Here is a 9042-nt window from a genome sequence, read left to right on the forward strand (position 1 = left end):
GGCAAAAGAAAAAACTCCTGATGTGTAAATGTGTAAATTAACAGACTAAATTAATTTAACGGAACACTTAAATGTCAAGATGGTGCAGTGATGTATAAATAGCTTTTGGAAGTGTATTTGATGAATGGATTACACTTCATTACGGCCTTTAGCAACGATTTGGCGTGTATAACTATTTCCGCCTTCTTTCAGCTGCGTCCCCGTGTCCGGTGGTATGAAACGGATTCAAAGCGGTAAACACCCGAAGCATACCGCCAGCTGTCCTTCCTGCATTTTTCAGTTTAAACTGTGTTGTTTTTAGTCTGGATTATGACTGAAACTTCTTCATATGTGTGTAATATTATCATACAATCACCGCACCGAGCTCTGATTGGTCAGTAGGCGGTGCTTTCATACGAGCTGATCTCTTATCTGGAACATAACCTGCTCACGAGCAGGTAAGCGGTTCAGCATCAGTTACCATGGCGATCTACCCCGGTAAGAAGTGAACCACCTTCGTAGGAATGAAAACCCTGAAGTTACCTCGCTAACCCCAAATCCTGCTCCGTAGTACAGGCCCCAGATGTCACTATAGTGTATATAGATGTTTTCCCCCCCCGAAAATGTAGTTTCTACATCATTTTCCTATGCATTGACTCACCGGGGTCTCCAACCTGCAAGTTGCTCTTTAAATAAAAATCAATTGTGCTTTTACAGAATAACTTTATAACTGAGAACATGTAAAGGTTTTGAAAGAATAAACAACGAGGCAGATGTAGATTAAATCCTTGTGTCTGCTGGGCTGTTCCTGAATGACCATGTGAACACTTGAGAGTTGCTCTGATGATGGTTTTGATGTAAGTAGGAGCAAGTCAGTTATACGTTGGCTCTGTAGAGCATTCTGAAGTGGATGTTAAGTGATACAGGCCAGGTACAGTGGTCATAGGCATTTCTTTTTGCTTGGATTTTCTCCTTGCAGTCAGTCTTCATGCCAACCTAAACACATTCTGGATGTCTCCTCAATGACTGCACAGAGATCAGGCAGACTGATTTCATCCCTCTTATTTGACACCAAACAAGCATATCTCACTAAATGGCACATTGATCGTGCCATTTTACACTATGCTGGGGTTCGAAACAAATGTTTTATCAGAACAGAGTAATGATCCCTCCTTATTGAAAGTACAGAATGAGCAGGTACATACTGTCATTAAGTTTGTTGCTGAACAACGCTTAAAAAACACACCTCCACATTATTTTGAGAGGGAAAAGTCTGTTTTGATCTGTTATGCGTGTCTTTTGTCAGTGGACCACACAGATGTCCAGTATACAGAACTTGGCTCTACAGGTGGGGCAGGGGACTCTGCTGGACAACCAGGTTTCGGGTCTTTGCTGGTCTTGGCGGCTGGCGAACCATCGACCCAGACAGGACAGACACCACATGGGTCTGCAGAAACACTGCTGGCACTCTGGCTCGTTGTCGGCTCCTATAAAACACACAGCGGCAGTCATGGGGTCAGAATCACACAGAGATAGACATAACAGCTAAGAACAAGGACAACAATGCTAGACAAATAAAAAGGTAAGGAATAGATAGGACCAGGGTCTGAAATGAACTTTTCTCACTTCCTGCCATTGTGGCAGGCAAGTATTTTTTTTTTATCTGCCACTCAGAAATTTGATCTGCCACTTTTGAAATCTGCGCTAAATAAAGGAATAACATTTTAGATCTGATGTCATTCAATGTTCGATATATTTTACACAAAAAATATCATATACATGGTAGATTGCAGTGTTGGAATTACACCGTAGAGGGAGGTTACTGTACACAGTACTGTACTGTACTTTGTTATTGTCATCTATAGTGGTTATTTGCATAAAAACACACAATCCAAATGATTAGGATTATTTAAATATTTGCTTTGATTAAAAAAAATCTTGGAAAGTTGTTATGACGTTAAACAAGTCATAATTCTCTCTAATATTTATTTTATATTGATGTGAAAACATCTCCTTCAAACAACTGGATTTATTCAAGCTCCTCGCCAAAAACGACATTTTACGAGATTACATTCGAACACATCATGATAATGTTGTAATTTACCTTCGCCCCATAGTCCTTTTCCCTGAGTAGACTTTGAACGCCTCATAATAATAACTCAATGGCACCTCCGTTAATGTTAGTAGCTCCGCTATTTAACCAAGCAGGACTGTGCTGCCCACCTGCTGCTAACAGCTAACGTTACTAACTCTCCTCCTGCTGATTTAAACACAGATTTGTTGTTCACAGTGTCGCATTATCAGGGAGAAATAGGGTGCACCCCCTCAGGTTTAGTAGCGCCATGCTTTTGAGCGCTTTATTTTCTCTCCGCCGTGTCTCCGGTCAAGCAAACTGAAACATGATACAGCCGTTCGTATGCGTCATTGTGCACACGTAACTGGTAAACTGGAAAACATTGAAGAGGAATTGATAGTCACGGAGGCCTGAGATGCCAAGAAAGCGGACAACTACGGTTCTCTATTCCCATCATTAGCGTTTTCCCTGCCTGCCAAAGGGGCGGGGTGTCCTGGTGATTTCACCCGCCAATGCCAACAATTTACCCGCATTTGGCGGGTGCTAATTTCAGACCCTGGATAGGACTACATTAACTAACACACAAACATGCACACGCTTACCTTCTGCGTGGCAGAGTCTGACCAGTTTGGTGTTTGCTTGAACCTGCATACAGCCTATACAGGGTTCCACCTCCTGTGTGTATAGAGAGAGAATATTCTTCAGAATCATTTTTGCATTGTTATTGTGATCATATGGACATGGATTTTAGCACAGCAGTTGCATAAACACACACAAACAGTATAGTGTACCTGTCCACTGGGGAGTGTGTATGCTTGATTGAGGTCCACCTGAGCTCTAAATGTATCCAGGAAGAGTTCACTGATGGTTTGGTGGATCACTACATTGGCAGAGTTTCTGATGGGAACGTGGAGCTTCTCCCTGAGCTCTGCGTACTCCGTAGAGTTGAGCCTGGAAACAGTGGAAAGGTGACATGGCTTTTTTGGACACGGCATGTGCCGTTTTGTCCCGACAGCTCAAGACCACACTGACACACACACACACACACACTCGTACCCGATATTAAATGCTTTGACGGCGGGGTTGACGCTGTCCACTCTCAGGGTCAAGATCTGCGAGGGGGAGGCCGAGTCTGGACTCAGCTGGTGCTGTCTGGACTCTGTCACCGTCACGTCACATTCACTCTGTAAGGCCATGTAGACGTGATAGGTGGTCACCTAGAGAAGGACAAAGATCGGTCAGGCATGTGGATGAATGTTGTTGTTGCTGATTTTAAATACCTAAATACCTATATATAAATATAGATTGGCTTCCTTGATAGCATCTGGCAATCTACACATATGGTGATGATGACACCTAGCTTTCACAGAAAGAACTGCATTTCAATATACCCAGCAGCCCAAATATAGGTCTCATTCTAGAATAACTCACGGACCATATAAATCAAGGTGTCAGCCAGCACATGGCCCACGGGCCGTAGTTTGGAGCCCTCAAATTTGCACCAAAACAACAATGTGAACACATGTGAAAGTTTTTTTTTTACTCACCTTTAACACCCAGCTGTCAGTAACAATAACTCTGGCTCCAGGCACCCCTGTGGCAAACTTATCTATGCGTCTGAACTCATCGTTGATGCTGGTTGCCACGGAGCCCCAGCCGGAGTGAGGAGGCCGTACGTGGGCCCGCAGGGATCGGCTGATCGGATGCTTGTGCCAGTGATGATGGGACCAGTAGATGACGAACGTCCAGCTGGTCAACTGGAGGCAGAGGGAGAGGAGGAGAAACGCTCTCCAGCCGTCGCTCACCTGGTGAAACACAACATGACAACACAGCTTAGACCGACAAAGATTGTACATTTAATTACTGAGGCAGAAATGGAAAAAAATAATCTTTCAAAGCAGTTGTATCACAAAATCCCTGAACTTTTTGTTTGGATTGGAATGAGATAGAACTTTGACAAATCAACGTATTAGCAGAAAGGAATTTCCCCTTCATGGCAGCTGGATTCTTGCGATATCACGAGATCACACAAGATTCACAGGATCACGTGAAAATCCATCTTGTCAGGCTTCAAGTAATGTGTTTGTGTCCGGCGAGCCGGAGCACGGACCGATTAGTGTCCCAAGAGGAACTACTGGCAGCTACAGGTGTGGCTTAGTTGTGTGTTAACACACTGTAAGACGACACGGAGAGGTGACTGTACGTACTAAACAACAATGGCGGCTTCTTTTTCTTAATCTTTATCTTTTATTTGGATCTCCATTAGCTGCGGCTGAAGCCCAGCTTTTCTTCCTGGAGTCCAATCAAAGCACTGTGAACTCTTAAACAACATTATCACATTACAATCTTTACCAACAATGACCACAACAACAAAAGCGACAGCAACAAAACACAACAATATTCAAGACACAACCCGACACACAACACATGACCTAGGTTCCTTAGTTAATACTATTCTAGTAAAACTCGAAATATACTAGTTCAAGTTGATACTATTCACAGAGTATAGAGCTGATTTATTAATGGTTGGACCATAGCATATTATATGTCAGAATACAAAAACAGAACAAGCAACAACTTCTTTTACCATAAATATTAACAGGACTTTGTATTTATCCAACATTAAACCTTTTAGGATTTGATGTGAGCTAATTATCAGCCGACACAGAGAGCTGTTCAGCTAGGAGATGTTTTTTCAATGATAATAATTTAAATCAATTTTTGCTATTGCCAGGCAGAGTGTTCCATGTCACCATGGCTCTGTACACTACAGTATACTTTTCAACATGTTTGTTTTCACCTAAGGAAGTGTGAATCTACCTTCAGTGGCATGCCTGGTACTATAATCATGTTCATCAGAACTGAAGCATAACTGTTTATATAATACCCGCGGCAATTTAATTACCGATATATTACTAATTAGATTAAGCAACGAGGCAGTAAATCTGTCTTTTACTTTTAACCACGATAGACTGTTATGCACTTCATTGACATTAGTTCTGTATGAACAAAGTAGTAAACAACGCGCTGCCTTATTCTGGGCAATTTGCAACTTCTTTATGTGTGACACGGCAGCACTAGACCAAACCTCTGAGCAATAGTCCAGATGAGATAAAACAAGTGTTTTAATGACGTTTCCCCTTACATTTGAAGGTAAAACATTTGAACATCTCCTTATAACGGAAAGACACCTGCCCATAAAGGAAGAGGTTAGCGTAGCTGCTGCAATAGCATCAGTTCTATCAGAACTGGAGAGTACTTCTTCATTGAAAGAAGAGCACAGTACGGCACTGAAGGCTTTTTTTGATGGGAAAGATATTTTCGCTCCTCTCTACCGACTGGCTTTGGCAAGAGTTTGATTGACAGATGGTTCATCCAATCACCTGCTAAGTACTTTTTTTAAAGTGCCTGCCCTTTCTCAAACAATGACGGCTTCTCAGATGGCTCTGTGTGACGAACGATATCAATAAACGATATCGATAAACAATATCAAGAAATAAAACATATTTCTTAACGATTATTTAAATACAGTATTGCTGGTATTTACTTAGCAGAAGACACTGAGGCGTTGCACTCAGTGCATTACTGAGCTTTTTTTTTTATTTCAGTCTCAACTGAACACAAAATCTGGTGAAAATATGTTAAGTTAAACTTGGTTATTTCAACAGGGGTTCAAATTTTAGTCCTCTAAAAACGTTTTGTGAGGATTGCAACTCGATCAGAGTCACACATCTCCTCTGCTCCTCTATTTCAGAAACTCCACATTCTTACTATTTATGATATCAACATTTCTCAAATATGTGTTTTTATTTATAAGATAAATAAAAGGTAAGGTGAAGGGAATATTCCTGAGCAGTTCAAATCCTATTTTAAAACAAATTCTCAGATCCATTCTTACTCAACCCGTTAATCTCTAGATCTTCATCCTCCTAAATGTCTCACTAGTAGAGGTCATTTTTCGATAAGATTTAGGGGAACCAAATTATGGAGTAGCTTTTCACATCTATCAATAAACTATTCATCTATCAAATGTTTCAAAAGTTGCTTAAAGGGGCATTCAATTGATGTTTTGTAATTGCTGCCCATGTATCTGTTTTTATCTTATTTATATTTATTTATTTCCACTCACTCAGTGTTATGTTTGGTTACCATTGCCCAGAAGTTGCACACCGGCAATATTTGCTATTATCTGTTTATATTATGTTTATTTTCTGTTTATAGTGTATATTGTGTATTGGTAGAATTTCAATATTTTTATTCTTATTTTACTCTAACGTTTTTTATCTATTCTATTGTTATTTTTACTGCTTATTCGCACCAACAAAACCAAATTAAATTCCTAGTGTATACCTTACACCTGGCAATAAACAAGATTCTGATTATTTAGTCTTTGTAGATATTTGAATCAATATCCCCCTCACAAACCCTAACCACACACACACTTGTCTTTTTTGATATATTTATTGTTGTTATATATATCTTGTTCTAATTGTTTGGTATCACCATTATGTAGTCATATTATTTATTTATTTATATTAATCTTGTCTCTATGAGGCTTCCGATTAGCCCAGTGTTTTTTTGCCTCTTCCTGCACCTCTATTATTTATTTATTTATTGTTATGTTGTGTAGTCTTAAATTGTGCAAAAATAAATAAACAAATGAACCACTTGTAATGCATGTGTATATACTGACACCAAGCGTGTTCACAGACAAATCTGCAGACAGACAGACAGACAGACGGACAGATAGATAGAGAGGGACAGACAGGCTGACCTCGTGAATGTATCCCAGGTTTTTTTCTGGAGCAGCGATACACATCCCCATGTAGTAACCTGGAGAGATCACAGAAGCAAAACACACACATGATATGAACAACTGCTCCAAAATGACCCCATCAGAAACAGACACATCCACAACACCTACAGTGTTGACAGAGCATTCTCCATAGCCGCCCCCTCCCTCTGGAACTCACTCCCCAAACACTCACAATCAAAACTCACCTTTTTAGAACTGCTTTTAATGTGTAATTAATATTGTGTGTTTTATATATTTTTTCTGATGTCCTTGTTTTATAATCTTTTTATCTATGTAAAGTGTCTTTGAGTTTTTAGAAAAGCGCTATATCAATAATATGTATTATTATTATTATTACAGTACCTGCACCATCCTGCACCATACACACAAACATGAAAGCAAAACTGTGCGAGGACATTCACTGGTTGTTGTTGTTGTTGTTGTTGTTGTCTGTAGTGCAGCACATTGGAGGGTGAAGAGTGTAGGAAGTGTAGCTCTGTGAATGTCCCTCACCTTCCATAAATAGTTAGACCACAGTGGCATTTAAAGTCCACCTTCACATGAAGGTGTCAAGTGTCCGGCTCATCGTGTGTATTTATTATGTTTGACATGATAACACAATCTAGTAGGATGTGTGTTAAATAAAGTGTGTTAATAACTGTTGTCAAAATGTAAAATGGGACTTAACTAAAACTACACCTTCAAACAAATGCCTTTATTAATATGATCCAACATAACGTTAGTAAAGTCAGCTGCTGCTGCTGGTGAACTGTGTGCACTAACTAACTTCTTCAGTCTAAATCTCAGTAATGTGGGACTAATGTTGTCCTGGTTCTCTGTCCCTGTCCTGCTGTGAGGTTTGTACCTAGAGGCAGAGCGGAGTGCAGCAGCAGGGTGATGCTGGTCCTCCTGATGTGGTACTGGATGAAGCCCACCTCCTCGCTGCCCAGCCAGGAGGAGAACAGGTTCTGGACGGTCAGACCGGCAGACCGGAACTCGTTGGGCGTGAAGACGAAGCAGAGAGAGAAGACGATGTAGGCCAGAGTGAAGGACAACTCAGGACTCTCCATAGTTGATCTAGTTTACTGCTGCTGTCTGCTACCGTGGTGAGACCGACAGATGTCTCAGCTGCTCTGCTTCCTCATACAGCTCTTCTCCTACACGTCTACACGTCCCCCTCTTCTTCTTCTTCTTCTTCTTCTACACGTCCCAAGCTTCTTCTTCTTCTCTGAGGTTTATTGGCGGGTTTGCAAACACTGTGTTGGCGCATCACCGCCACCAGCTGGTGGATCAGTCTGGATCATATTTACTAGATTCAAAAAACAACAAGAAAAAGAAAAAGAAAAAGAAAAGGAAAACAAACAACCTCATATTTTTCCAATCATATTAATTAGTTTAAGATACTGAAATAATGTTCTATAAAACTCATTTAGTGAGTTATTTTGTAGAATATTTATTAAATCAAAGTGTACTTTAATCTCTTTGAGGCCTTGACTCAAATGCCTTCTTTCTTCCTCATATCAATTCAATTCAATTCAATTCAATATGCTTTATTGGCATGACTGTTAGGTGAACGATATTGCCAAAGCGTCAATTCAATAATAGTAGTAATAATAAAAAAGAACAAAATAAAAACAAAAACATATATATATATATATACACATATTCATATATTCACATATTCAATTCATTAAGCGAATTACAATATATAGATATTTAAAAAGAACATGGAAATGGTAGAAAACAATAGAGAAATAATTTATGTTTGTTGTGTCAATAAAACAAACAAACAAATAAAAAACAATTAACAACAATATATTGCAATATCATATATCAAATGTATATATATAAAATAAAAAAAATAAAAAAATAGAAATAAGAACATGAAGTAGAGGAGTAAATAAAAGGCAGAGTGTGAGTTACATCTATTATGTGTTGTTGTGGTTGTCTCTCAGGCCGTGACATGCACTGACATATCCTGCAGCTTCTATGGCGATGACACTATTTTCTCCAAGAAGATGTTGCATTTCAGTTTGGTCAGAGAGGGAATCGAAATCTGGAAGTTTACATTTAAGTTTTGTAAAGAACTTTTTCCTAATTTCTTCATATGTGCTACATTGTAGCAGGAAATGATGCTTTGTCTCCACCTGTCTCTGTGGACAGAACTGACACAGCCTGTCTTCTATAGGCAGCC

General features: G+C 39.7%; 1 protein-coding gene across 1 annotated transcript; it reads right to left on the bottom strand.

The window, feature by feature from the left end:
* Nucleotides 1-685: 685 nt before the first annotated feature.
* On the bottom strand, nt 686-8146 carry tmem129 (transmembrane protein 129, E3 ubiquitin protein ligase). Its single transcript, XM_037780889.1, has 7 exons — nt 7714-8146; nt 6828-6886; nt 3601-3858; nt 3110-3270; nt 2845-3004; nt 2656-2728; nt 686-1466 (listed from the first exon to the last, which is right to left on the bottom strand). Exons 1-7 carry the CDS (start codon nt 7916-7918, stop codon nt 1282-1284), a joined length of 1101 nt encoding a protein of 366 aa, XP_037636817.1. The 5' UTR covers nt 7919-8146; the 3' UTR covers nt 686-1281.
* Between the last annotated feature and the right edge of the window lie 896 nt (nt 8147-9042).

The sequence above is a fragment of the Sebastes umbrosus genome, chromosome 9, assembly GCF_015220745.1.
Source record: "Sebastes umbrosus isolate fSebUmb1 chromosome 9, fSebUmb1.pri, whole genome shotgun sequence".
NCBI lineage: Eukaryota > Metazoa > Chordata > Actinopteri > Perciformes > Sebastidae > Sebastes > Sebastes umbrosus.

Coding starts and splice junctions, on each gene's coding strand:
- tmem129 (XM_037780889.1), bottom strand. CDS start 7,918: ATGGAGAGTCCTGAGTTGTCCTTCACTCTGGCCTACATCGTCTTCTCT. Junction 3,271..3,600: donor CTGACAGCTGGGTGTTAAAG/GTGAGTAAAAAA, acceptor GTCCTTCTCTAG/GTGACCACCTATCACGTCTA. Junction 2,729..2,844: donor ACACACTCCCCAGTGGACAG/GTACACTATACT, acceptor CTATACACACAG/GAGGTGGAACCCTGTATAGG.